This window comes from Bombus impatiens, unplaced genomic scaffold (genome assembly GCF_000188095.3).
Source record: "Bombus impatiens unplaced genomic scaffold, BIMP_2.2 scf_0248, whole genome shotgun sequence".
NCBI lineage: Eukaryota > Metazoa > Arthropoda > Insecta > Hymenoptera > Apidae > Bombus > Bombus impatiens.
The window spans coordinates 1304729-1332440 of NT_176667.1; the positions used below are offsets into that span (position 1 = coordinate 1304729).

Genomic DNA, 27712 nt, shown 5'->3' on the forward strand with positions numbered 1-27712 from the left:
GATAAACTATCCACTTCATCGCTAACAGTTCGAAAGTCTCGTGTTTTGAATGCAATCCGCCGATCAAAAAGAGATTGTCTCGCGTGAATATTTGTGTTATTTAAAAACAAATAGTTCTAATATATCATAAATTTATTTATATTGTGATAGTTGGCGCTATACTGAAACATGGTATGCGTGCTTCACGTAAGAACCTAAATTTCAATGTCAGAAGATACACTGTTGTCTTGTGGAATTTAATATACAAATTGTTCAGTCACATTCTTACGAGAATATGTACGTATTTCTACAAGGAATTAATCGAAGGTACACGATGTAATTGTTTATAACGCTATATGGTATGTCTTATTACTCTAGAAGAATATATATCTTCAATGATATAAATGAATGCGCGTCACTGTTTGAAAGAAGTTGCAAATAACAATCGATATAATATATCTTATAAATGTAATTACGCTGTAGACAAACGAAAAATAGTTTGTCCCACTTCGATCGTCTCTTTCTAGATTTCTAAATCGTGGCTATTAACAAATGTACAAAAATCTATTAAACCTCGGTATTACACATACGCCGAATATTATAGCGCATAAGCTATATTGTATGTTTACATTTATCGCAATGAATACCACTCAAGTATCTGCTTGCAGCAGTGAGAACATAGTAATAATAACAGTAGTTATAGTAGCAGTAGCAATAGTACTAGTACTAATAGCAATAGCAGTAGAAACAGTGATAGTAGAAGTACAATTTCCTTTTTCCACTCCTGAATCATAAATTCAGAAGCTATTTAAGGAAATGATGCCAAATTTTGCATGGATATAGAGTGAACCCATGAATTCAAAACTCGTTATTAATGATAGATTAGACGAGTATCGGGAGTGAGACATTCAATTCATTAAAAATTTCATTTAAGGGTAGCGACACGACTGCGAGCGTCGAAAATGATTTTTAACACATGTATGTACACGTCACTTATCCACGAGCGGAGTTATTTGCATCTGCTCTACGAATCACAATCAAATGCACGCAAGCGCTTGGAACTAAAATTTACGTATGTGATTAATTACTGAAGTATAATGAAGTTTGATTTAATAATCATATAAATAATAATTTAGTGTGCGTGTGCATATGTGAAAGTGTGAGCGCACGCGTATGTCCAGCATCAGAAACACGTGGATACAAAAATTCATCAATTATTCATTATAATGGTACAGATCAGCGATACAAGATCAATATTTCCTCATGCTTGGCATAGAAGATTTATATGGATCAAAACGATCGTAGGAGGGCGCTGTCCCAGGTGCTGTCAATCCCATAGATTGAATAGGACCACTTTGATACGTTGGTGGTACTGGATGTCGTAATGTGTTTCCCATGCTACTTGAATTACTCCATCTAAAATCAATTCGATTATTGTTAGGCTCCTTGCTTAGAAATTGTATGGAAATTTGTCAAGAAAGAAAAAGAAAAGAGATTTAGTTTGTTATGTACCTGTTTACATTATCGGAGGACCTAGAACTCCAACTGGATGGTTCATTTCGTGGATCTCGGGTCCCACTACTTGGTACGGAATTAAATGATTTTGTAGACGGAGGTCCAGAGTGCCAGCTACTAGTTGTTCGATTACTTTCAACGTAACGACTATCACCTGTGCGTGCGTACAGCAAGTATTGGTATGGTTTAATATTAACTTAATATAATTTAACAATTTTTTAAAACCGTTTAAATCTTTTTGATATACTAACGTGGTGTACTGGAGCCCGTAGGTTTGAAGCTTTCACTATATCGTGTATGACTATCCCTAGAGCTCCTATGGGTATCTGTTTCAGAACGTCTCACATCACGGTCACGATTATAAGTGGTTGTACTTGCACGTTCGTATCTATACAAAAACGTTTCTATAGTTTGGAAAATCAAACTGCGTATTGTATCAAAACATTAAATAATTCTCTCTTCTCTCTCTCTCTCTCTCTATTTTACCTTTCCTTAACTTGTCGAGGATCGATAGACGTTGCAGTCGTGCCGAGAGTTTCTCGGCGAACGATCACTTCCCTTCCTCGAGATACATCTGAAAAGCTATCGGGACGACTACTGCGTGAAGTAAACTCGCTGCTGCGTTTAAATTCCTTCTTTAACCCTAAATCTTGTGCGGATCTGTAATTTGTGTTACGATTTTTTCATATTTTCTCTGCTTCCATTCTCTTGCGTTAAGGCAAAGACATATATCAGGAATGACACGCGTGTCTTACCTACTAGATTCGTAGCGGGTAGGTGGTGAAGCGTCTAATCGTCTATCTGAGACACGATCCAAAATTTCACCACGACGATCACTCACACGTTCCGGAATGTGTTTTCGACTATGTTCGGTGGTTATTCGCTTCCTATCTGGCTCAACGTACATGTCTCTAGGATCCCTTCTATCGCTGGAACATCTCTTGATAGACGGCGGAGGCGGAGCACGCCTGCTCTCTTCTAAACGCATCTGTTGCCTTTTCAGTTCCAATCTTTCTCGCTCTAGCTTTTCCCGCTCCAGTTTCTGACGTTCCCGTTCAAGTCGGAGCAATTCGGCTTTCTCCTGCTCGATTCTTTCTCTTTCCCTTCGCAATTTCTCCCGTTCTCTTTCCAATCGTGCAGCTTCTTCTCTTTGCCTACGTTCTACTTCACGTTGCCGCTCCATATCCTCTCTTCTCCTTCGTTCTTCTTCACGAAGCATCCTCTCTCTTTCCCGTAATCTTTGCCTTTCTCGTTCCTCCTGAAAATACACATGGCATGCTTGTATGTCAGGGCCTAGCTTCGTAACTGATCTTTCGATAGCTAAATCGCTAAACGGTAGAAAAATATTTCCCTCCCTTATCACCGGTAAGTAATACTGGCTTTTACCCTGATCTTTGCAAACGTCAGCACGTCATCACGTCTACGCCGTTCGCGGCTGCGGGATCGACTATGAGATCGATGATGATCCCAGGATCGAATTCTCTTCTCGTCGCGTCTTCCTCTCTCGCTCTCCGGTTTCTTGCTAGTGGACTTGGTTGACCGAGAATCGGCATCCTTTGAAACTTCATCTTTCTTCTCTTGTACGTCCATCTTTTTATTTTCGATATTCTCGTTGTTTTTCTCGTCTGATTTTTTCGCTGTTGCAGTACATTTAAACGTTCCTTTTACAACACACGTAATATTATTTTACGTAAATTATTTATTACAAAATTACTTACTTGCTTCTGATCCTTTATCTTCAGTTTCTTTCTTCGTTTCCTTATCCTTCCGATCACTGATCTCATGATTATCCTTTATTTTTTCCTTTTCTTCCTTCTTCTCGGATTTTCCATTCGTGGTATCCCGTTTACGCATGTGACTCTGCTGAGTATCGCCTTTGGCCTTTAAACACAAAATGAGAGAACATGCCATGAGGGAATGTATGCCAGAAGATTTAAGAGGACAATGGCTTAAGAAGCCTTTCTTTTCTTTTTTTCCTGTTTCATCTACCTTCTCTACGGATATTACACGCCCATGAAGTTCAGTTCTATGTAAATGTTGTATACATTTTGCGGCATCCTCACTGGTGGACATGGTTACATATCCGTAGCATCTTGCTCCCGGCGTTCTTGCATTCGTAACCACTTTTGCACCAATCACTTTTCCATATTTTGAGAATATTTGTTTCAAATCTGTCGCACGAGTACTCGAAGACAATCCAGATACCCACAAGTTTCTACTGCTTGCATTAACAGGGCTGACTTGTGAAGTCTTCTTGTCTGCACAACAAATAAAATAATTACAAATAAAAAGTAAAGAATAGTAATATCCCGTTAATTTTAATTTGAAAATTCAATTACAATTCTGTAAACAAAATTTAAGAAATCATTTCATAGTTACCTTTATCATCTCTTTTTTGACTCTTGTTGCTAGACTCCACGCTGAAAACAATTATTATTTTCATTATGACTGGTAATCATTTGAACAATCCTTATTACATATGAAAGATAACATATTAGAAATAATGATTTTGTTTGTTTTTATCGAGGCTTAATTAGGTACCTCTGTAACTATGTTAAGCATATAAATTTGGCTAGCAACTTTTATTTTTATAATGATATCGCTATTATTATGACCATCGTCGTCATCGTCATCGTTATCATGATTATTATTATTATCATCGTTATTATTATCACCAGCATCATCATTAGCACCATCATCATTGTTAACAATGATAAAGATAACAATAACAACAGCAGCGGCAGCAACAACAACAATAATGGAAACAACAATAACAGTAACAGTAGGAATAATTAGATATTCGTTTTGACGTTCTCTTGTATGTATCGTTGCGATACAATTTGTTACCAGTTTAAAGAAATTACTATGTTTTCATTGCAGTTGAATCCAGTTTTCATCATTCGTGAGTAACGAAAGTATGTCCGTGCGGTAAATATATTTGTATTATTGTGTATCCCTTTTACACAAGCTTTCCAAAAATGGGGCATCTCCTTCGTAGTTCTTCCGAGTAGGCTTGGCACTTCTTTGCAACTTGCAACAAGTATCGACACACACGCAATATATAGTAGTAGTGTCTTCGGTGAATGATATGATTGCTTGATGTCGCGTTAAGGCTTAAGCGGGATCAGTCGATTGTATGATTTATCTCGAGATGCTAATATATCTTGCTACCATGCTCGACGAAACTGCTGTTTGTTTAATAAACGAATATCTTCACCAGAGAGGGAAGAGGTAGCATATGAAATCGCTTTCATTGGTAATTGTAGATCGTGTAACACACCATCGAAAAATATTCGTTTATGATTAGGAGCGGTTTATATAGGACTTGATTTGGTTAAGTTTGCTAGCCAATTTCTCGATTTCTTAACATACTTTCCAGAGTTAAGAATTATAGCCTAAACATACGAGATTGGAAAGGAACTTCGTATGCGATTGAAAAAAAGGGAATAAAGTAATCTTGCGTGCGATTGTGACGAATAATTCAGCTTGGAATCCATCGTTCGACAGTATATTATCCTGATGGTATTTTATGCGGCGGAAGAGCATCGCTAGCATAGAGTTGTGTGACATTTCGTTGTCGTACCACTGTGAACCGTTTAGCAATGAGAGACCAACCTCTTGCTTCCGTCTCCACCACCGTCCTGCTTGCTCTTCGTCCCGACGTTTCCACCCGATGTTGTCCCTTCCTTGTTGTTGGCACCGGCTTCTGCTCTACTGCTCCCTTTAGACTCTCCCTTCTTGCTTTCTTCCACTTTCTTCTTCTCTCCTCCATCTGCAGAGACAATCAAGGTAGCATAGTCACTTTCTGCGAAGCCAGATTTCTTCTCCCTCCCTAACACTCCTGCTGCTTAGTGGCCTGTATTTCCTGCATGGAATTTTCCCGAACCACTAACAGATTGCGGAGCAAATTATGATGAAGATCGCATGATTGCAATATCACAAATTCGCTCTTCAATGGTATAATCCATAGCGACCCTACTTTATCTTTGTTTTCTTTCGATTTTCTAATAACTTAAAGTTACCTTTGTACCTTTACACGAAACGGACTCTGAACCAAAGCCTAAATTAAAAGAAACATTTCAGGAAATCTAAAGGTAATGCGGGAAAGAAGAAAGGAGAGTAGACGGAAAAGGAGAAAAAAAAGCTGAAAAGGTTGAAAAAAGGAACACATACGCGCGCGTGCGCACGTAGAAGGTTATGTCGATAACTATGATTTTTGCGAGAGCAACATATCTGCACGTTAAAATAACATGCGATAATTTTAAGTCAATAGTTTTAAGGCATTGATTTTTCCGGCGTGATAAATAACGATGCATCATCAACCACATACTGGGAAGAGTTTTGACTTGAGATACTCTTGAGTCTTCTTGTATCCACACAATTTGGAGACCAAACGATCCAACGATGCTCTATGTGGTTAGGTAGAATTAAATGTAACTTTATATCAAACTCTAACGTTAACTAACTTATAGACTAGCACTTATGGGATAAACTTGTGGAACATAATATCAACATTAACTTTGTTGGTATAAAACTGCGCGCAATAACGTCGGCGAATGTACGTTTCATTTCAGTTGAAACCTTGTCGATCATCGTGCCATGATACATTGCTGGTATATTACTGCTGTCATGTCCACATGACAAATGGGTGTGTATCCATTCCTGCACGTGTGCTTGATTGCACATATGAAGCTCGAAGATTGGATGTAAAATGAAGCATGAAGAGTAACTTTGTTGACAAATTCAGCGCGCTCGTAATTCTGAATAGGTGAGGGTTTACACGTAGATAAACATGTCCCTTAGTCTTGATGCCACATATTTAAATAACTTACTCGTGACCATCGACAATAGTAGCGCTATATTTATTCCTTGAAATCTTAGACTATTCATACATACATATACATATAAATAGATATGTGTATATGTATGTATATATGTATATACATATATGTACATATATACGTGAAGTCCAATACATGATAAAACTTACCCTTATGCCTCTCGTGAGATTCTGTCTGAAACATACAAGATAACATACACGATTACTTTTGTTTATTTTCTTTTTTGTCCCATCCCTGCCTCTCCCTTCTTTAAATGTTAGAGTCACGATTTAATTAAATCCGTTACCTCCTCCGCAAGGAGATTTTCTTCATCTTCGCCGATAGTTAGATTGATGGAATCTTCATTGTCGATACCATTAGCCTCAACGGTCGAAACTGAATTAGTTGTGGTTTGATTTACTACAGTAGCTACATCAGATTCTACTTTTTTATCAGTAGTCTGTGTATTTTCAATTGAACTTTTATTCAATTGATTTTTAAGTTCCTGCTTGTGTTCCATTTCTTTACTAACATTATTTTGGACTTCATTTTGTTGTTCCTAGAATACTTGTCCATTTATTTTATAATTCATAAAATACATATAAGAAACATATTGACCACACTTACTTCTGTCTTGGATGCTGTTGTATCCTCTTCTGCAACAGACTTCGTTTCTACTTTGAGTTTTGCTTCGTTACTATCCAATATCTCCATACTTTCTTCCTTCTGGTTCTCTAATGTATCAACAGATTCATCTTGATTTGTTGTACCTGTTACTAAAATCAAAAGGGAAATATAGATAGTTTGAATAAATAACATTAAATTTGTCTCTCAGAAGGCAAAATAACATACCACTGTTTTTCCTTGGGCTAACTTTGCATAATCCACCACAAGGTACAATCAAGTATTCATCAGGATCTTGACCTTCGTCTGTTATGGCCTTTACACATCAACATAATAATGACATTACCTTAATTATAATAACAACAACAGTTTAAAAAATATAAGATTTCCGGATTACGAACTCTAATTTCATTAGCTAACTGTAATTAGAAAATAAAATTTGTATTTTAAAAAGGTAATATTATAGTGGTTGTTTAACGAAATTAATTTTCTGTAATCATATACGTAGATTACTACTAAAATAAACTATCAATGATATCAAGAGGGTTAAAATGGCGATAAAATAACGAGTAATGCTATTAACGATATCTTAATAAGCAGTATGAGAAGTAAGAAAATTTACTTTGGAAAGACGCTCGAGAAGTGCAGCTTTATTGCCAGTTTTGTCTAGCCCGCGTCGTTCAAGTTCTGTTTTTAGATCTATAACTCGCAGTTCAGTAAGCTTTTTTCCTTCAACTTCGGCCATTATTCTTATACAAAAGGATCCGACAAAAGGCACGCTTATGCTTTCGATTTTATCGTTCTTGCACGTATAATTTTCTAAACAAATTATCGTACATGAACTAACTGGAGTAATAAAATTATGATAGACTAAAAGAACAATTAATTGGTTTCTCAAAATCACGAAGAAGATGTTACGACCACACACTGCGATACGAACTATCCATCGTCGTCGCCATTTAACGGAAATGACCGGAAGTAATTCTCGCATAAAATGAATAGAATAACCAATCTAAAAAATCAAAAATGCATTTCATTGGATTATTACTAGAATAAATTTTACTATACAAAATTTCACGATACGAATTAGAAATTATGTAACATTGAATATGACAAAAAGTATAATATTTTCTAGATCTACATATGTATGCAGGGTAGATACTTATAAACGAATAGAATAAAGTGGGTAGTAAGAACGTTGGTTAGTCTACCAATCAAAGAATTCTTACACTAGTTACAATATTGAAAATGAGAAATATCATTAAGCAGCAAATTATACGTGATTATATTTACATTTATATATAAAACAAAATTGAAATGATTGAAATGTTAAAAATTCAATTACTTTATAATTTATACATCAAAAGACCTAGAACTTGTTAGGTGTTGTTAGAATTTTTATGCTCTTGAAGCTGGCTGTATATACTCAGTATTACTCACGTATTCTGTTAACTTTACTGTCTTTAATCAAAAATGTGTATATGATGTATTGATTTGCATGTTACATGTAAGGTGAATACGCTCGTTTGACGTTATATATGTGAAAAGTTATAGATTTAAACGGTACATCTTTTACATTGATTTGTCAATATGCCTGTAAGTAACATGCTTTAATGTAATATTGAACACTACGTGTACTATTGGTAGATCATTTTTATTGACACTTACTGTTACCATAGATTTTCTTATGTACATACGTTTTATTCTTATCAAATTTATTATAGTACTATACGGACATGTCAGTTGTTTTTTATTATAGGCATATCATTCAAGTTTCATTGAAAATAATGGAAATGTGGGTAATATGGCACTTTTGCCAATTAGAACGCATTTTAGGGGCCCTGCACCTCCCTTCAACAATAAAGATCTAGATATAATTGACGAAGCATTGTATTTCTTTAAGGCAAATGTGTTCTTTAGGACATATGAAATTAAGGTATTAATTTTATCTTTATTTGGAGTTAAATCTATATTTGAAAAGCATTAGGAATTGCGTCATTTTAGAGCGAAGCTGATAGAGTTTTAATTTATATTACGTTATATATAACTGAGTGCTTGAAGAGATTACAGAAGTGTGCAACTCAAGCTCAAGCAACAAATGAAATGTATTCTCTTGCTATATCAAAATTTGACATCCCTGGTGATCCTGGTTTTCCTTTGAATTCTGTATATGCAAAACCAAGTAATCCCGTAGAAGCAGGTAATATAAATATTGCGTTAATTTTTTACCAGAAAGGATGCAGGTATTAGATAAAAAAATTGTTTCTTTTTCCACAGATACTATGAGGCAATATTTACAGCAAATAAGACAAGAAACAGGTGTTAGGCTTGTAGAAAAGGTATATGGTGAAGATGGTAAACCAAGCAAATGGTGGCTATGTTTTGCAAAGAAAAAGTTCATGGATAAGTCACTGTCTGGCCCTGGACAATAAAATATATTTTTTAACGCTATTTTTAGATTATATGTATAATGGATAAATACAAAAATTTGTTGCACGGAATTATGAGTTTTAATATCCCATCAAAATAAAAAAAATTTGAGACTTGTACATACAACTAAATCGAATATAAGAAAAAAGTATATAAAATAACCCATTAGGAAAGAAACATTTATTTCGTACAAGATATACCATAATATTGATACAAATATTTCTAATATATCAATGAAATGATGTATCGTATACACGTGAAGATCATTATTCGGAATACTTAAGAAATTTATCGTTTTCTGCGAAGTGACAAAGAGTTTCTTCTCAACCACGCTGCACGACGAGAACCACCGATAGTTTGTGAGTAACGGTGTCCTTTCCCTAAACCTCGCGAACTTCTGCCCGCTGATGTCTTTCCACGAAGTTCACGATGCTTATGTACTGCATTACATATCCAGTTAACTTTTGGATCATTACGTATTGCCTGAAATATAATCGAATATTAATAATACATCTCTTGTAACTGTATTGTAAATCTCTTTTACTGTATTTATTCACTCAGACATCCAAGGAAGATAAAAAATCACAATATTTCAGTAACATATAACAATATCATCATATTCTATTAAAGTAAGTGTACAAATTGTTCAAATATTATGAAAATTACCTTATGTGCTGGATCAATCAGGATAACTTCATAATATTTATATGAAGAATCCTGAGCTACCCAATAACTGTTTAAAACTCGTAGACCACCACAACGACGGCCAACACGTTCCTGAAGATAATTAAATTACAAAATATTATTTGTTTATTAATCAAAAAGTAAAAACAAAAGAGCAAGAAATGGTCTCTATATGTAAAGTGGTATCCCAGTTATGAACTTACCTCAGCAACAGACTGTAATTTTCTAGTAGGCTTCAACTGATTAACGCCATGACTTTTTGGCTTTCCATAAGTTGCACCTTTGGGAACAGGACGTTTACGACCACCTCTTCGTACACGAATTCTAAATATCACAAAACCTGCATATTGATAGTAAAATTCTCATGTGTATTATATTACATATACATAAATTTTACATAGTCTAAATTAGAAAAAAAAACAATGTCAGTATATACAAATCACCATGTAATTGTAAGAGTGGTGCATGTATATCTCATCATCTGTACTTTTTAAACATTCAATGTTGCAGATATTTTACGTGTAAAAATAAAAATAATGATAAAAAAATAAGTGTAAGAACTAAAATTATACGATTAAAGTAGATTAATGTAATGTAACTAGCTTGATTCGAAAATGTTAAAATTTGGTAAAGTTTGTCATTTTATATTTCCTATTGAGAAACTATGATTTATACCTTCTTTAGCTTTGTAACCCAAGCGACGTGCTTTATCGGGTCTAGATGGTCTGGGAGCACGATGCATTTTAGTCAATTGACGATATTGCCAACATCTGACACGAAGCAAGAATCGCAGCACATCGCTCTGCTTCTTGCGATACAACTCCTGCATATATTTATATGCACCCATTGCGAAGCCCTGAGAAAAAACAATACAGATACAAATATAATCATAACTGAATAAGCGTACAATTAAACTTAATCTAAAGAAGCATCAAGAAGCATAATTAAAATCAAGATGTCTAAGGAAATAAAAGGAAACGAAGCATGAGATACAATAAATGAAAAGGTTAACTTCATTGACACAATAAATATAGCATTCTCGTGAAAATAACGAATAAAATCATAAGAACATTTTGTACGAGTATTCTTGACAATAAATCTCTTCCACTAGCGATACAGAAATACGATTGGATTCTTGAGATATAACACGATTTCAAGCACGTAGCACTCACCCTCGACAATTGAAATAGAAGGAAGGGAAATATAACCTTTCTGGCGTCGACGTATTAAGCCACAGTATACTAAGTACTGAAGATAGTGTACTCGATGCTACAAATATCACGGGGACATCTATGGGAAGGAAAAAGCAACAAATTTTTTATGTGTTTCATCCACCGATAATGTAAGAAAAAGGTAAATGAAATCACCAGAATAGTTATCGGATTATAATCGTACAGTGTAGAAAAAACTTAATAATTGATGCACAAATTCATTCGAAATATCGAATTGAAGTTAGGAAGTTTAAGGTGATTCTAATGCGCATTTAAATATGTAGATAAGTTCAGTAAGATGAATATAACAAATGAATAAACTAATTAAATTCCGAAAATGACAATTTTTAACAAATATTTCTCTTTCTTTCTTTTTTAAGGTTTCCTTTCTGTTAAAATGACACTTTTGTCAAGAGCATCACAGATTGATTTGCTTATAGTTGGACGTTTAAAAGAATCGTAAGAGATTTGATTTTCGACCCGCAATCAATTGTCAAGATAAATCAAAAGTTACAGTGGGAAATGTAGGAGGATGTTCGACGATACGATGAAAATACAAAACCAGTTATGAAAATATTAGACGGTACAGACAGTTCCATTATCGAGCGACCTGGTGACCTCTTGTCGAGGAATTGATTATTTCAGGAGAGGTAGCACGAATAAGTGGTAGTTAAGGAGACGTAGTCCGCGATGGAGAGTCGCTCAGACAGTATAAAGGATCCGATTTATTATCCATCGATGCAAGAGGTCGTAGAAGGAAACGAAACGGCAACGGAAACCGAAACGACCGACAAAAGAAGCAGAAGTTCCGCTGGTAGCCAAGAACTTGGTCTGGAAGAGAATAACGCATTGAAAGTGCCGCGCAAATTTATCGCGAACTGGCGACAAGCTTGTGATCGTACACGCGACAGAACGAAAGATTTGTTGAAGAGATGGCGAACTGTTTCGACTAATGTCGATGAAATCGTTAATGATCCTGTTTCGAATAAACAATTGGAACATCCTAGTTGGAGCGTACACGTTTGGAGTAAGATTTTGTCATTTTTGTTCACGAAGCATGAACGTTAGATATAACAACAGAACTTAAAATATGATAGACCAGATTTGAATGGATAAAATAAAGGCGGTAAAAACATAGAGAAACACAGATATTATTTTTATTACATACATATGTAGGTATATTACAAGTCTCCATACGCAAAGTATGCGTTAATATATGTGTTTATAGTTTACGCTATTATTATCAGAATATCATTTTACATTAACCAAACTTTTTTCTTTTTCTTTTGTTTTCTTCTTTGTTTCTCCTTTATATTTTCGGTAAAACAGCAACATGGGTGAGTCGATATCCAAGCGACGAAAATCTGATCGCTATAGAAGAAGCCAGGAGGGGAGGAAAGTTAAAGGATTTAGCGCCCATTCAACGCGACAAGTTTTCACATTTTTTCACTTATCTTTTGGACCACGATAGAGATGGTTTTATTAATCGAAAAGATTTTCGAATGCTTTCAGAGGTATATATACAAATAGACCTTATATATATAATCGATAATATATAATATATTTTATCGAAAGATATATGTTAATAGTTCAATATTTTTATATATATTATCGAAAGATTTATGTTAATAGTTCAATATTTTTGAAAGCGACTGAGAAGATTCGCAGATTGGTCATGGAACGGGCCCGAATATTTACGATTAATAGAGGCCGAACAAGGACTAGCGGACTTAATCTTCCAAGAGAAAAAGAAGGAAGGTGACCAAGGAAAGATCAGCCTGGAGGAATGGTTATGTTGGTGGGCGCGCGTTGTCGCACCAGCTGGAGGCGCATCTTACAATGACATTCCATTTTGGTTAAAAATTTTGCCACGAATATTTTTTCTTGCTATCAATAGCTCAGTGAATGGAGTGATTTCGAAGAAAGAGCTTGGCTCGTTTTACGGATCAGTCGTTGGCCTAGATTCTGATAGGATCTCCAAATGTCTGGATATGGCATATAATTCCGTGACGTCGGTAATAAGCTATACTATACTGTACTATATTATACTATACTGTACTACACTACGCTATACTATAAAGGAATACTACGCTATACTACATATATGATAGATATTTTTTACGGTTGATATTATTGTTAAGATTAGCATGCGTGAAAATGTAGGAGGATAAAAGGAAATTATGGGAGATGCATAATAAGAAGAAAAAATCAAGAGTGCATGAAAGAGAGTGGGAAAGGGTTTGATGATTGGTGGGACGGGAATAAAATAGTGCGACGTAAATAGGCAAGGGAAATATTAAAACAATTAATTTTTGCATTTTCTTTAGAACGGAGACCATCGTCTCGGTTGGCCACAATACCAACTCGTATTCGCCAACTTTTTATTCGGTCGCGGTCCGTTCGGACCAGGAGAACATTTTCTCGGTATGACAGATTCCTGCTTAATTCGGGGCAATAACGTACCATTTCCGATCGATTATTCTGCGATGAATACACCAAAAGATAAGTTGGAAGTATACAGACCGCATTGTAGAAGTGCTCGACGTAGCGTGGTAGTTTGAAAAATAGCCACGCAGGTAAAATAGCCGGTAATCACTATAGAAGTGATAACGAGTGCCAGATACGAACAAGCGTCAGTGACGTGTTTCAATAAGGGTCAGTTAGAAAACTACTTTATGCAAAAATATATTAATATATTCAGAACATCTGATATTTTATTCCCTAACATACAGATGAATTAGTTTATACATGGTGTTGTCTACATATATGGTGAGAAAGTATTTGGCAATCGTTTCATTTGTTTCTTAAACTGTGTGCAAACAATAATTGATACGTTAATAAAATATGTTAAATGGAATTTGTTGTGAATGAGAAAAATATATATATAATGATGCAAAGGAAATAACGATGAATCGAACACGAATCGATTTCGTATATTGATAGAAATAAGGCGCAACGCAACGCAACGCAACGCAACGCAACGCAACGCAATATACGATTCGATAGATAAATGCAGCATTTCCTGATTCTTGCACCTTTCCTTAGATAGTTTTCGCCCATACTGCTACTACGAACGATTCGATATCACACTCATTAGTTCCTCTTTGAATTCGAAACAGACCGCTCTCGCCCCATTGCTGACCCCAAGAGTTAACGACCAACTGGAGCAAAAAATTCGTTACGTATTATTTATCAGTACGTAGTCGTTTCAATGTGAGGGTAGAAAAATAGGTAGAAGAATTAGAGGAGCCTTACCCAATACTTAATTGGTAAGTTGCGATAACGATGCGCGGACGTATCTTCCCCCCATCCGATAATCCTAACCGAATGATAGCCAAATGCATAGTGTTCGGTGGTTGCTGTGTGTTTATATATTCCGGATTCATAAGAGAAAAAGTCTTGATAAACTTTCATGGTTGCTAAAAGTATTGTCGTCGTTAGATCTCATCGACCTCTTTGTTAAGTGTTTGCGAATAAAGAAAAAATGTCAGATTTACAAGAAATCACTTACCCTGCACTGGTCCAGATGTTAAAATTTCGTACATAATATCGGTTTCGTTGCCTAACCGATAAGCCGGCCCAACTTTATATAATTCTGTTCGAAGTGGATTTACCGGAGGACGACAACCGGCAGTCTTCAAGTCTGTTCTCTTTCGCAACTTGCATTGTACGTTCGTGCCTTCCCATGGATAACAGTCTTCGTCGACTAGGCTAAGAAGTGAAATCGCAGAAAAAGAAAAGATAAAAATCAGGTAGCCGAGTAGTTATAGTATCTGTACACTTATACTGTACTGTATACTTATATGTATACTACTTATAGTAGTTGTAGTATCTGTAGATAGAGTTGCGAAAAGATTGGTGCATAAAAAACATAGCGTAACGATGATTTAACCAAGAATTACCCGAATTTTCGCATGTATAGCCAGGCTCTGTCCAAATAGCCGCCGCTGCAAGCTTGCTGTCCTCTGTTGTTACACGAGAGTAAATGCTGTGCGCTGAGGAGGACGCTATCGGCTCCCTTACTCATTAAGGCAAATCTGTCTGAAGCGACGCGTGTCGTAGAAATAGCCCAGGATGCGCCGCACCAACCTTGATCGTCTATGTCCGAGATCTCTCGAGGCCAACGAATCCTGGCGTCGAACTCTCGTGGTAGGGACTCCGGATCGTAAATCCGTTGCACGGAATTCATTCTGTAAACCTTGGATGCCCGATGGACGCAACGGTTGATCGAATTTGCTCGAATTGATCGCATTCGAATCGAAACGAATCGAAATTACTGAAGTAAACATCGAAGAAATTTACGCTTCTTACCGATCGTGACGGATTTAAAGTACCCAAGCGCAGTTTCACACCTTCGTCTAACGTTCTACCCCAAAACTCGGAGTAATTTCGTGCCCTCCAACTCAAATCCTGCGAGTTGATCTCATCTATTAGTTCTGGGGTTTGCAAGCATCGATGCTGTTCGCAAAATACTTCCGTGTCTCTACCCATTACCGTACATTTGCTGAAAGATCGTACATGTATCGTTGATGAGTTTACCGAAATTAAGTATGCGAATCTGTTAAGCGTTTGCGATATACAAAATAAATATACCATATATTGCAATTGATTGTAAATGTTTGGTCTTGGTTGTAATATTTCCCCTGGAAATAGCAACCTGAAACAAGCAATTGTCTATGAATAGTTCTGTCTCGCTGGAAAGGATCTTCGAATAGACTATTGTTAGTTACGAACGTCTTGTTTCTTGCGGCGGTGGTAGAGTGATGTTGGGTTCGATTCCTTTGCAGTGGCTCCAATAATCTGGACAACAATCTTCTTGTTTTTCTCGGTTGCAAAAATCATCGCAGTAACAAACGGTGCTGAGAATCGGAGTACTACACTCGTCCTGACGACCTGTACAACAATCGCCTAGTGGATACCATTTGGCGCAATAAGGACCTGCCGGCAAGTCCGAAAAATCGGGGATCCCATCGACGATCGACGACACCACAGCCAGAAGAAAAATACCGCACGCTGAGCCTTTCCAGGATCGCATTTTCCACGCGTTCGTCGTTTCCTGCAATCGATTCAACGTTCGCATCTTTAGTGGCATTTCTTTGCTGGCCTTATCTACCCTTATGACTCTTCATCCTTGACGAAATCAAGCGACTTACTTAAACGGAAAACAATGATCGATATTTTGATCGATTTCGATCTCAACGGTACTAAATTGCGTAAAATGCAAGTAGGAATTTCTCGTTCTCGTTCTTGTTTTCGCTTTTGTACGTAATCTTCTGCATTATTGGGTCAGGTCCATGGGACTAGGCAGCAATTGGCAGTGATTAACGGTTGCAATGCCAACTGTACGTAAAATCATCGGATATCTTTCTGGAACCATTTCAAACGTTTTCTCTTTCTTCCTCGTTAAATGTCACGCGCGGGTATTCTCTGTTTCACAAACGGAATAGAAGTAGGTCGCGATTTGACCGTGAAACAGTGGAACGAAAAATCGCGCGATTTGTTCGCATTTATTAGATAACGATGACAATAGCGTCGGGGCTGGCGACGATAAAACGGATCGTCAAACGCATCGAACGATCAAGCGTTTGTAGACGCTTGTTATCGAACGCAGTTTATTGCATTATAATATTAATGGAATTTATCAGACTGGAACGTGTCATGTTTTACGTTTATTTCCTTTCATATACATAGACGTATCACCATTAGCGATTGTTCGAGCGTTCGAAATTTTCGCAGCACAAAATAATACACATTTCGCGTTAAAAACTTTCGAATCTTCGAAGCGAATTCTACTTATGACTTCTACTTTACGTTGTATATCGAATAGATACGCACGACTCGACCGTCGCATCGTCGATCTTGACCCGTTTTTAGTTTCATTAGAAACAGACTGAGAATGACAAGTATCTGACCGAGAATAAACGGTTCACGTAATTTGAAAATTAAGGGCAATTCTATTCGAATATCGCGATTTCAGCTTTGCACTCGAGAAGATGTCGCTTTTCGGTCTTAATACTCGATTCAATAATATGCGACATGTAAACGTCAGCGTATACTATCACGACCGATCTCATATGTAACTATGAAAACGCGCGTGACGCATAATAGTACGTCTAACATTTTATCGGTTGTATCATACGCTCGCGTTCAACATTCTATTATTCAATGAATGCAGTCAATGGAAAAGTATGCAACCTTTCATGGATGACAACAACGATGACGATTAAAATGAATGCATTGACAAAAAATTTGTTACGGTGAATGAGAGAAATGTTCCAATTGTATTGAACTCGATACAGCATACGCGATTCATTCAATTGAGCATCGATTGACATGATAGGTAATCTTATAAAGGAAGATGATCTTGTCCATTATTTGGTTTCAAGCGATTATGCATCGTGTTGAACGCAACATGTCAATGTATGTGTAATCATTCGTTTCCGATAAACCTTGGCTTTTGGTCATATCATATCGGAAACGCGCGTAACGTAACGTTTTATACCTATACATGTACAATATATACACACGTATATTAATAAAAAGACAAGTAAGACGATACATATAAAAATTACTCGAATTATTCGAATATCGTGTAACGCGGGAAAAACGATCGGGAAAAATCGCGCGAAATCGACATGCCGTAGCATTATTAATCTTGTTAACAGTCGTTAAATTTTCCCAGCAAGAAAGATTGAAAGAATTAGAAAAGTAAGCGGTATATAATTATAGTGACTCGTATGCGATCGGAGGCTATTTTAAAAATAACTCAATTGACGAAAATCGAGGTTAAAGAAAGAGGTTAATGGGCGCCGTATATTTTTACACGAATTTCAACGCTACAGGGTGCAAAGATTACTTTTATCGATAAAACAAACGAACGTACGTTCCATCGATGTGATCTCATGCGTCGGCAAATTTATTGTTTGATATTCTTCCAGCCATTTATTCGATATTTTCTTCAGGCCTGTATACGTGTATCGTTCTCGATCCGACAGATTTTTCTTTATCGGACGATCAACTTTCCGTCGATTTGGACGCGTAATTGCTCCACGAAATAATACCTCGTGAAATACGAATCGATTCCCCCTCTTTTTATCTCATCATTTTTCCCCCATCGAAGCACTAGGTTCGCAAGCATTGCGCTTCTTTAAGATTTATATTAAACATGATCCGTTTAACGTTGCTAAAATTAAACCAAGTTTCACTTTCCAAATTATTCTCTTTCCTCTTCTTCCACCTATCTTCCTCCTACCTCTTCCGACCCTCAACCTCAAACGTCTCTTTCTCTACCGATTATTTTTTCTTTTCCTTTTTTCTCTTCTTCTTCTTCATCATCCTCTTCTTCTTCTTCTTCTTCATTTAATCTGTTTATCGTAAGACGTGCCAATGCTTATACGTGATCTTTCAAATTGTTGACGCTAAAAATAACGCGAACGTCATATTAAAGCGTAGGTATATGCCCATTGTCCCAAATTCCGATCGTTTTCTTTACGTTATGTATTTGGAGTAAGAGTTGTGTGATCGCAACTATCGATGATATAGTTTCGGTGCACGATATCATCGATTTGTCGGAACATCCATGCAAACGTCAAGAATTTTATGCAAATCGATGTTCACTTCTCTATCGTAAAACAGTAATTCGATTGATTTGAAATTATTCGAAATTACTCACTTCATTTCCATGCATATACACGCGTATAGGTACGCACGCAACGTGAATGAGATAATTCTTAAACGTGAATGACAACAGTATAATTTTCGTATTCATGACAGGTACGTTTGTTTAAAAACGTGCTCCGAATCGTTTACGATAGACTGTTACGCAACAAGATGTTTGCACATTGTATATACAAGATGTTTCGTTCCACTGATGATTCAAAATCATTTGACTTACCGCGTTTTCGTCTATACAAATTTTGTTTCAGATCGACTGTCCCGATTTTACAAAGGAATTTCACACGAAGCAGTCGCTCAGGCGAATATGTAATTATAATTTCCCGAAATCGCGATATAAACGTTAATTTTCATTAGCACGAACAATTTGAATCCGCGATCATGAGTTGAGATAAATGCAATTGAAATATCGATCATAAGATAATCAACAAGAAGAAAATCACGTTCCACCGATATTTGGGTAATTGACGATCGTCAAATGTTTTGTAGCAAAGTTTCACTTACTCGTGGTTGGAAGAGATTTTCTGATCCGAAGAAACAGCAAACTTCTTGGACTTGTTTTTGCGATATCAACAAGCATCTGCTTTGTGGTACTCAGCAGTAGTAGACGTCTGTGAGAAACGGTCCTGGTACACGTTTAAAAATCTTTGATCGTTTTACAGTAAAACCAACGACAGATGTTTGAAAGAAAGAAGGAACGAAGGAAGGAATGGCAGGAGGGAAACAAGGAAGAAAGGAAAGGGAAAAGGAAGGAGGGAAGGAAGGAAGGAAGGAAGGAAGGAAGGTAGGAAGAAAGGACGATTGGAGGAATGAGAATAAGAAAATCAAGGAGAGATTAGAATGATAAAAAAAATTGGCTGTATTCAAAGGAGAAAGGTGAAGTAGACTTGGATGTTGGTGCAAATCTGACGAACGCGAGTCGTAAGGTAAATTCAAAGTTACGCGGACTTGCGATTGGAAACAATTGGAGAAGATCTGTCGGTGCTGGCGGCTCGAAAGCGAGAGCTTAACTGGCCCGCGAATACGCTAGGTAAACGCGAACTAAATGCCTAGTCAGCCCGTGACTGCGTACCATGGTATATCGCGATTCGGTTTCCTCTTGATTATTTACCGGATCTCCTTGTGACTTCTTCCCCGAAGATTCGTCATTGCTTGAATATTCAAAGGTCTACGATTAAACTCCTGGTGAACACTCGTACGTGATCGTCGTAGATACCGCGTGATTCTATTTCATTCGATTAGATTCAATAATTCAATTCGTTATGATTACGTTCAAGTCAAACAATTTCTTAAACGGATAACTTTCAAGTTCAAAATATTCGGCTACGCTTCTAATATGAGAAATTATATTCTTTTTCGGACCGATCAATTTCTTATCGTTAATTATCTTTAGAGGGAAAGGCATATCTAACTTTTTACAGAAGATGGGCAAAATAAAAGAAATACCACAATTTTTAATGTGCGCAAAGAATAACAAGTACTAAAAAAAGGTACCGAGAAACCAGGGCTCGTCCGGGATTTGAACCCGGGACCTCTCGCACCCTAAGCGAGAATCATACCCCTAGACCAACGAGCCACATGTACGTTTGATCGTAAATTTCCTTAATATCGTGAATAAAATTACACGAATGTATATCAAAATATAGATATAATACGCAACATTAACTTTGTAACGTGATAATATATTATTATATATATAACCATTTATGTACATGTAAAATGTCTATGAGCTTTAATTACGACGTGGAATATCGTAATATGTTTTAAGGGATTCAAATACTTAATTAACAGTAAAACATTAAATATATTAAATCATATTATTTTAATTCAGGTAAATTGAAGTTTTTGATCAGGTAGGGACCAACTAGGCGCCGTGGCTTAGTTGGTTAAAGCGCCTGTCTAGTAAACAGGAGATCGAGGGTTCGAATCCCTCCGGAGCCTTTGGTTGTTCTTTAGATATTATATTTTTTATATGCACTGTATTTTAATAATATGATTTATGGTACTATGGTATGTTTGTGTCGTTTTCTTTTCTACTATCTAGTTTTTTTTCTTTTTATAGATTTACATGTGCATATTCGTTGTATCTGTAAATAGGAGTTCGCTTCCATGTGCAACGCTATTTAAAAGTCGAAAAAGTAAATGTTATTCCGTGAAATAGATCGATCGTCGATTTTTTTCATTTCATTACATTTTTTGATACATTTTTTTATTATCAAGGAGATAGGAATCCCTTTGGTAGACCGCCGGTATTTCACCAAACAACGATTGAGTGATCGATATTGAGAAAGTGTTCCATGGCAACGTAATACATATGTATGTAGTAAGCGGATGAGAGAACTGTGTATGATCAAGGTGAAACCATTTGATCGACTATCAGTAACTCTCGTCGTGTGTCGTTTTAGTAAGAAAAGAGGATAAGATGGGAAATACGGAGAGCAATGTAGCCAGCGGAGTAAAGAAACAAACGGACGCATCTTCTATCTTGCTTTACAAATTAGTCGACATGAAAGGTAAGTTGAATCATAGACGAGAATGATGAAAGCGAAACGTCTTCTTAATCTTGTGTAGGAGGTGGTTTATTGGTAAATATGATGAAAAGGGCAACGCAAACTAAACAGTACGCGGAATTGGACCATGCTCTAAGAACGAAAGTAGAACCGTATTTATACAATAAGGGTAGAGGTAAATGGATTCCAATCGAAAAGTTGGTTTTGCTGCGAAACAAGGATCGTCCGAAGCACAAAATGGTAGAACGATATACAATTAGACATCATATGATATAGATGAATAATTAGCTTGAACGTTTTTTTATGAATGTCTTTTTATTATGAATGATCGATTACGTAACAGCTTCCACCGTTGAGATCTATGGAGAATCCTGCCGATTACGACATAGACAAAGATATGCAAAATGAGGATGAATTGGACGAGACAAAAATAGGTAAACGATCGATAAAGACGATAGAGATGTAAATTTTTAACACATTTCTTTCGATTTAATAGATAAAAGCAAGTACAGACTAGTCTGTTGGAGCTTAGGTGAAAGAGGAGCAGTCGGTGAAACGATTTTACACTTGTGCATGTTACACTCGACTGCTATTCACATTGATCTGGCTAAACGTTTATTACGTTTTTACCCTAAGCTTATCAACGATGTATATATCAGTGATGAATATTACGGTTAGTAAGTATGATAAACGCGGTGAACACGATGTAAACGAATAAATTCGTTTCGCGTCAGGGCGCATCGTAAATTCATCTGCTCGCTTGTTCTTGATAGGTGAGAGCGCATTACACATCGCGATAGTAAATGAAGATCCAGCATTGGTAAAATTCCTCTTGGACAGCGGTGCGGACGTACACGAAAGATGCGTGGGGAACTTTATGTGTCCGGAGGATCAAAAAGCGTCGAGATCGGACAGCCTGGATCATGAATGGGTTTGCGTAGCTCCGGAAACGGATTATAGCGGGTAAAGAAGATTTACTCGAGTGGAATACAAATGTCGAGTGACTTTCGTTCTATTTGCATAGATACGTTTACTGGGGCGAGTATCCTTTAAGTTTCGCCGCATGTTTAGGGCAGGAAGAATGTTACAGATTAATACTCGCCAGAGGAGCGGATCCCGACAAGCAAGACACAAATGGAAATACTGTTTTACATATGTTGGTCATCTATGAAAAACTGGTAAGCATCTGCCACAGGACTAACCCGGAAATGGCAAAACCAGCAATAAGTTTATTCGATCGATTGTTTTTCCGAGCAAGACTACGTTCGATATGGCATATGAAGTGGGTGCGTCGTTAGCGATCAGAAATGCTCAACATTTAACACCTTTGACGTTATCGGCGAAATTAGCTAGAATCGAACTGTTTTTTCATATCTTGAACATCGAGCGTGAGATTTATTGGCAGATCGGGAGTATTACGTGTGCAGCTTATCCTTTATCGCAAGTCGACACGATCGATGTTGTTACAGGAAGCATCAGTCATAATTCCGCTTTGAATCTGGTGGTATTTGGCGTGAGTCGAAAATCTAAATTACGCAACAGTTTACTTTCTATTTGCCATCCTTTATTGACATACGATATTTCTCATATATGTATAGGAAAAGGACGAACACTTGGAGTTGATGGACGGTGTCCTGGTCGATCTACTAAATGCCAAGTGGAACACTTTCGTCAAGTCTCGGTTCTATCGTCAATTTTTTCTTTTTTGTTTCTACTTTATTCTATCATTGATCAGCTTTACTCTTCGACCCGGTCCAACGATAACATCGTCGACTTCCTCACTCGCTGTCACTCCTCGTGTCTCTGTTCCATCCATCGAATCGCCCATAACAACTCTAAAACCAGAGCAATTCCTCCCAAACGTTACCAAAACTTCTCAAAATTTAAATCTATCCCTTCTTCTCGATAAAGCTGTTACCACTGCTTTTACCTCGAATATAAAACATCCTTCGAATGTAACAACGGCAAGCTTTGATAAACTGAAGCTCGATATCGTCACCGATCTAACGTCTATCTTGAACATTTTCTCGACAGACCGATCTCAAAACGAGATCGAATTGCTCAACGATTCTTACAGGATAGCTATTCGACCAGCCGAACATTTCTACTCCAAGAATAACGGTACACCAACGGATTATCTAAAAATTACGACGGTCAACGACAGTGTCGTCTTTATAAATTCGACGATACCTTTCGATAATAATACAGTTTCTCCTGGTAGTAACAAACACAGCTGGTACGTTATATAATATGCGAATAATCCCGGATCAAATCCGATTAATACAAAAATACAAATTTCAAAATGTTTACTAGCGACCACGTATACGTCCAAGATGACTCTTAATGCATATTTTCGATATTAGGTGGAACAATCTCACAGAAAAGTGTAGACTGATGCATCTAACAACATTATCTGCCAAGATTCGACTAATCGCCGAAATATTAATGGAGATTGCGGCTATTCTTTATATTATTGCAGCATTGCGCGAAGCCAGATTTCTCGGTCTTAACATGTTCATTGAGAATCTAGTAAGAGGATGATATCATCTGTTCCTTTATCAAGCGCTTTTATCTGAAAAAGAAAACGTTTAGTAAATAATGCGTCTAATATTGGTTCCTTATCAATGAAATTATCAGGTAGAGAACATAGAGAGGAAAGGAAAAGGAATGAAGAAAAAAGACGGTGTTTCGTTGATAAACCGATAGACCGCACAAATTTCAGTACGCGGTTACAAATTAAAATATTGTACTAACGAAAAAAATTAATTTCTAGATGACTGCGCCGTCGCGAGTAATGTTCCTCTTCTCCTGTTGTATATTACTGTCCTTTCCATTGCTGAGGTTGGCTTGCGCCGATCAAGTTGAAGATATGTTGGCAGTTGTAGTGATGTTAACGACGGCACCGTATTTTTTATTTTTCTGCAGAGGTTTCAAAACGGTCGGTCCGTTTGTTGTAATGATTTACAGAATGATCATGGGTGATTTACTCCGTTTCGTCTCCATTTATTTGGTCTTTGTAATGGGATTTTCTCAAGGTAACTTGAAAACAAAGTTCTTCTCTCTGGAAGAATTTTTCCATTACACATTCTGTCCCTTTCGCACCTCTACTTTGACCAGAATCTTTTAACATAAATGCGATAACAGATACATCGTATCGCGTATCTCTCGTATCTTTTGAACATAGATCACGGACAGAAATAAACTTACGATCGATTCGTGAGAATCAACCGGTCAATTAGATCGAAACGTGCGAGTAAATATACCAATGACGCTTCTTCCTCTTCCCTTACAGTCGTTAATCAAAGTGTAACGATATCGAGCAAATTACGAGTTTACCTTCACCTTATGACTTAATCTCCCGTCTGGGAATTTCTACATCGCAAGCGACATTGACACATATTATTACGCTGGTATATCATACATTCTGAAACGTAACAAATTTACATATCGTAGGCATCGAGCCAACTTTATACATACTTACCAACTTGTAACACTTATACCGTGATACATTATTACATAGATAGTATTGCATACAGTATTACATAGTCGTAGACATTATCTCTTATTTACTTCTAATATTACGTATTTACATACTACATCTATATTTTTCATATTTCACTTCTCTAATTTATTTTACAATGCCTATCAAAAGATTGTCTTTTCTTTTCTTGCCTTTCCTTTCTTCAGCATATTACATCATATTCCTATCTTTCGATAATCCAAACACACCAGAAGGAGTAGATGATTCGGTGAGCAACCCAATGCCGTCGCCGGTAGAAAGTATAATGGCAATGTTCCTTATGAGCATGACGAACTTTGGAGATTACTATGGCGCGTTTGAGAGAACGCAACACGAGATGGAAGCTAAGGTAATTACCTCGCATCTACTCTTCTAGTGAATATATGACTGCAATAGAAACATTCATTGTGTCGTAGTTCTTATTTGTGGTATATATGGCAATCGTTGCCATATTATTGGTAAATATGTTAATTGCTATGATGGGAAATACATATCAGAAAATCGCGGAGACAAGAAACGAATGGCAAAGACAAGTAAGTTTTTCTTTCATCCCCTACTTTTTCCATTTATAGGAATATTTATTAATTATTATTCAGTTATTAATACTGGAATTAATATCACAGTGGGCACGTATAGTTTTGGTAGTAGAAAGAGGAGTAAGTCCACAGGAAAGGCTTAAAAAATTAATGGACTATTCGCAGCCAATGTCCGATGGTCGAAGGGCGTTAGTACTTCGATTGAGTCAATCGGTAAAAAAATATCTCTATATACATATGTGTATATTATGTAAATACACATGTGTAACGAATGATTATAGTTGTAAAAAGTGAAACATTTTTAGGAAGAAGACAAGGAAGAAATGAAGGAAATTTTAGAAATGAAAAGAACTCATGATAGATTGTATAAAAAAAGACAGAGCAAAGTAACAAAAAAGACCTTAACATCGGAAGACAATACTATTTTGTAATATTATCACAGATGTCTCGTCTGTAGCATATGTTCCCAGTCGTTTAATATATTGAGATACTTTGTTGATATAAAAACTGCATCTTACATACAGTATACATAATAAACTCTTATGATTATGATCTTTCTTGACATTCTTGTACGTAAATTTCCTCTTATACTCAAGGAAGATACATACATATGTATGTACACGTACCTATTGATAAAGCAGAATTGTATCCATAGCAAGTTGCTATAACAACTGTTTACTATGACTAATAATAAATATTTGTTAGCTTCTTGTTTTGTCTATCGTGCTGTCTAAAGGACGGAATATTTTTAAAGTTTCCTACTCTGTACAAATGAGCAAATTAAGATCACCCATAAATTATAAAAATATGGAATTAGAACTTCTACAGGCTCTTAGTGCGGATAAGCTATACAAATTACAGAATGATGCTAAACTCAGAGCAATAGAACAGAATGTGCCTACGTATGAAGATTTTAGACAATTGGTATAAGAGCATACTTTTATCGAAAATATCATTATTTATATATCTAATATAAAATAATTTCTCCCATATCGAATCTGTCACCAGGTGAATGCTGCTCATCTAAAACCTTTAAAATGTGACGATGTAAAATCTAAAATAAAGAGATGTTGGAATCCCATTGTTCATATTGATAATTCGAATGTGGTAATGCCATTTGAAAAACAAGAAATGCAACAACAACAATCCGAAGATCGTTTAAAATTATGGAGTAAGAGTGATAATATTTCTGCAAATGAAATACCCACCACATATGTAAAATTTATACAAGTTTGGAAAACTATTAAAGGGCATAAAGAAAAATTTCATTATCTCAAAATGTCCAGGTAAGATATTCCTTTTTAAATCGAACAAGAATAGGAAATGAATGCATCTAACTTGTTATTTCAGGTATACTCTACGGGAGAAAATTTTTTGCACAGAAATTTCTCCATCGTTGTTCGTCGAAATAATCGACATATGCTTTCGAAATATCTCGATTACGGATAATATAGAGTTTATTGTTGACATTTTATGCACTTTGAGTAAATGCAATAGATTTCATTTAACAGTAAGTTTTATGGGACAAAACGAAAAAGAAATGTGTACGCAACTCTTTCGAAATCTACTTATCAACGCGGTATATCAAGACGAGATTTTTAAGGATACGATTAAATCATTAGCATTGCTTTACGAAGTCGTACTTGAGTAATAAATTTTAACGAGAGAGATTAACGAGTTTTATAATAAAAATATTTTACGAGTTATACGCACGTACGAAATAAACTTATGAAATTGAGCTTATGATTTTTTACATGTATATAAATTCTAAAAATGTTGAAAATTTATTTCAAACGGTTCAAGGTATAATATAGGCATGCGTCTAGAAAACCAAGCGAATCACGTGATCATAGAGTACTTAACATGGCCGCACGCACTGTAATATCAGTTAGAAGTATCGCGATCATAGTTGATTGACAATTAGTTTGAAGATCAATCGAAATTCCGAAAAATTTGAATTTATTTTTGTCTTGAACTGAAATGCCTCGAAAGTTTCATACTCAATATTACTGTTGTCGTTTGAATAATATTTCGCGATGCGTACACGTACGTACGTGGGAAAAAGAACATTGTGCATGTATGCATGAATGTCGCATGTATGCACGCATTTCGTAAATAAATAAAACAATTAAATCATTCGATAGAATGTCAATTGACGGTGTTATTTTAAATGTTAATTAAACAAATAAATAGAAAATGTTAACCTATC

The 27712-nt window shown here is 36.3% G+C and overlaps 7 protein-coding genes, 2 long non-coding RNA genes and 2 other non-coding genes across 18 annotated transcripts; 5 read left to right on the forward strand and 6 right to left on the reverse strand.

Moving 5' to 3' along the window:
• Positions 1-114: 114 nt before the first annotated feature.
• On the reverse strand, positions 115-7922 carry LOC100740740 (SAFB-like transcription modulator). Of its 2 annotated transcripts, none has more exons than XM_003488622.4 (15): positions 7561-7922; positions 7167-7254; positions 6942-7090; positions 6622-6873; positions 6485-6509; positions 5110-5266; positions 3874-3914; positions 3484-3752; positions 3213-3375; positions 2881-3131; positions 2250-2752; positions 1981-2154; positions 1746-1882; positions 1492-1648; positions 115-1395 (listed from the first exon to the last, which is right to left on the reverse strand). In XM_003488622.4, the coding sequence occupies exons 1-15, from the start codon at positions 7681-7683 to the stop codon at positions 1230-1232; spliced, it is 2655 nt and encodes an 884-aa protein (XP_003488670.1). In that variant the 5' UTR covers positions 7684-7922; the 3' UTR covers positions 115-1229. The 2 variants fall into 2 exon arrangements, with proteins under 2 accessions (XP_003488670.1, XP_012239672.1); XM_012384249.3 differs by having other exon boundaries at positions 2881-3155.
• A 266-nt stretch (positions 7923-8188) lies between these two features.
• LOC100748214 (actin-related protein 2/3 complex subunit 3) lies at positions 8189-9435 on the forward strand. Its single transcript, XM_003488516.2, has 4 exons — positions 8189-8534; positions 8698-8874; positions 8943-9138; positions 9216-9435. The coding sequence occupies exons 1-4, from the start codon at positions 8529-8531 to the stop codon at positions 9368-9370; spliced, it is 534 nt and encodes a 177-aa protein (XP_003488564.1). The 5' UTR covers positions 8189-8528; the 3' UTR covers positions 9371-9435.
• Positions 9436-9537: 102 nt separating this feature from the next.
• On the reverse strand, positions 9538-11335 carry LOC100745778 (60S ribosomal protein L15). Its single transcript, XM_012384258.3, has 5 exons — positions 11225-11335; positions 10728-10908; positions 10256-10392; positions 10035-10145; positions 9538-9851 (listed from the first exon to the last, which is right to left on the reverse strand). Exons 2-5 carry the CDS (start codon positions 10897-10899, stop codon positions 9657-9659), a joined length of 615 nt encoding a protein of 204 aa, XP_012239681.1. The 5' UTR covers positions 10900-10908; positions 11225-11335; the 3' UTR covers positions 9538-9656.
• Positions 11336-11404: 69 nt separating this feature from the next.
• On the forward strand, positions 11405-13932 carry LOC100748574. The gene is made up of 6 exons (XM_003488519.4): positions 11405-11518; positions 11644-11846; positions 11909-12290; positions 12593-12777; positions 12913-13278; positions 13591-13932. Exons 3-6 carry the CDS (start codon positions 11954-11956, stop codon positions 13822-13824), a joined length of 1122 nt encoding a protein of 373 aa, XP_003488567.1. The 5' UTR covers positions 11405-11518; positions 11644-11846; positions 11909-11953; the 3' UTR covers positions 13825-13932.
• A 15-nt stretch (positions 13933-13947) lies between these two features.
• LOC100748455 (tubulointerstitial nephritis antigen-like) lies at positions 13948-20006 on the reverse strand. 3 transcript variants are annotated; one of them, XM_003488518.4, is made up of 8 exons: positions 19442-20006; positions 15998-16319; positions 15857-15920; positions 15575-15767; positions 15166-15461; positions 14775-14974; positions 14519-14682; positions 13948-14424 (listed from the first exon to the last, which is right to left on the reverse strand). In XM_003488518.4, exons 2-8 carry the CDS (start codon positions 16296-16298, stop codon positions 14305-14307), a joined length of 1338 nt encoding a protein of 445 aa, XP_003488566.1. In that variant the 5' UTR covers positions 16299-16319; positions 19442-20006; the 3' UTR covers positions 13948-14304. The 3 variants fall into 3 exon arrangements, with proteins under 3 accessions (XP_003488566.1, XP_012239733.1, XP_033176040.1); XM_012384310.3 differs by lacking the exon at positions 19442-20006 and adding an exon at positions 18147-18552; XM_033320149.1 differs by lacking the exon at positions 19442-20006 and adding an exon at positions 16417-16435.
• Positions 20007-20441: 435 nt separating this feature from the next.
• Positions 20442-20513, reverse strand: TRNAP-AGG. Its single transcript has one exon. It is a non-coding gene; the product is annotated as a tRNA-Pro (tRNA).
• Positions 20514-20627: 114 nt separating this feature from the next.
• LOC100748693 (transient receptor potential cation channel subfamily V member 5) lies at positions 20628-26055 on the forward strand. 4 transcript variants are annotated; one of them, XM_024366836.2, is made up of 14 exons: positions 20629-21450; positions 21509-21687; positions 21791-21881; positions 21944-22120; positions 22221-22410; positions 22472-22625; positions 22706-22960; positions 23046-23683; positions 23811-23976; positions 24221-24482; positions 25180-25316; positions 25384-25500; positions 25591-25716; positions 25809-26055. In XM_024366836.2, exons 1-14 carry the CDS (start codon positions 21360-21362, stop codon positions 25932-25934), a joined length of 2709 nt encoding a protein of 902 aa, XP_024222604.1. In that variant the 5' UTR covers positions 20629-21359; the 3' UTR covers positions 25935-26055. The 4 variants fall into 4 exon arrangements, with proteins under 4 accessions (XP_024222605.1, XP_024222606.1, XP_024222604.1 ...); XM_012384211.3 differs by having other exon boundaries at positions 20630-21450; positions 25135-25316; XM_024366837.2 differs by lacking the exon at positions 25384-25500 and having other exon boundaries at positions 20628-21450; positions 25135-25316; positions 25540-25716.
• Positions 20805-20878, forward strand: TRNAT-AGU. Its single transcript has one exon. It is a non-coding gene; the product is annotated as a tRNA-Thr (tRNA).
• On the reverse strand, positions 23737-24339 carry LOC117151508. The gene is made up of 2 exons (XR_004461500.1): positions 24202-24339; positions 23737-24019 (listed from the first exon to the last, which is right to left on the reverse strand). It is a non-coding gene; the product is annotated as an uncharacterized LOC117151508 (long non-coding RNA).
• LOC117151507 lies at positions 24633-25050 on the reverse strand. Its single transcript, XR_004461499.1, has 2 exons — positions 24929-25050; positions 24633-24871 (listed from the first exon to the last, which is right to left on the reverse strand). It is a non-coding gene; the product is annotated as an uncharacterized LOC117151507 (long non-coding RNA).
• On the forward strand, positions 25992-27241 carry LOC105680590 (coiled-coil domain-containing protein 103). 2 transcript variants are annotated; one of them, XM_024366870.2, is made up of 4 exons: positions 25992-26115; positions 26258-26427; positions 26512-26789; positions 26854-27241. In XM_024366870.2, the coding sequence occupies exons 1-4, from the start codon at positions 26046-26048 to the stop codon at positions 27152-27154; spliced, it is 819 nt and encodes a 272-aa protein (XP_024222638.1). In that variant the 5' UTR covers positions 25992-26045; the 3' UTR covers positions 27155-27241. The 2 variants fall into 2 exon arrangements, with proteins under 2 accessions (XP_024222638.1, XP_012239611.1); XM_012384188.3 differs by lacking the exon at positions 25992-26115 and having other exon boundaries at positions 26204-26427.
• Positions 27242-27712: the final 471 nt, after the last annotated feature.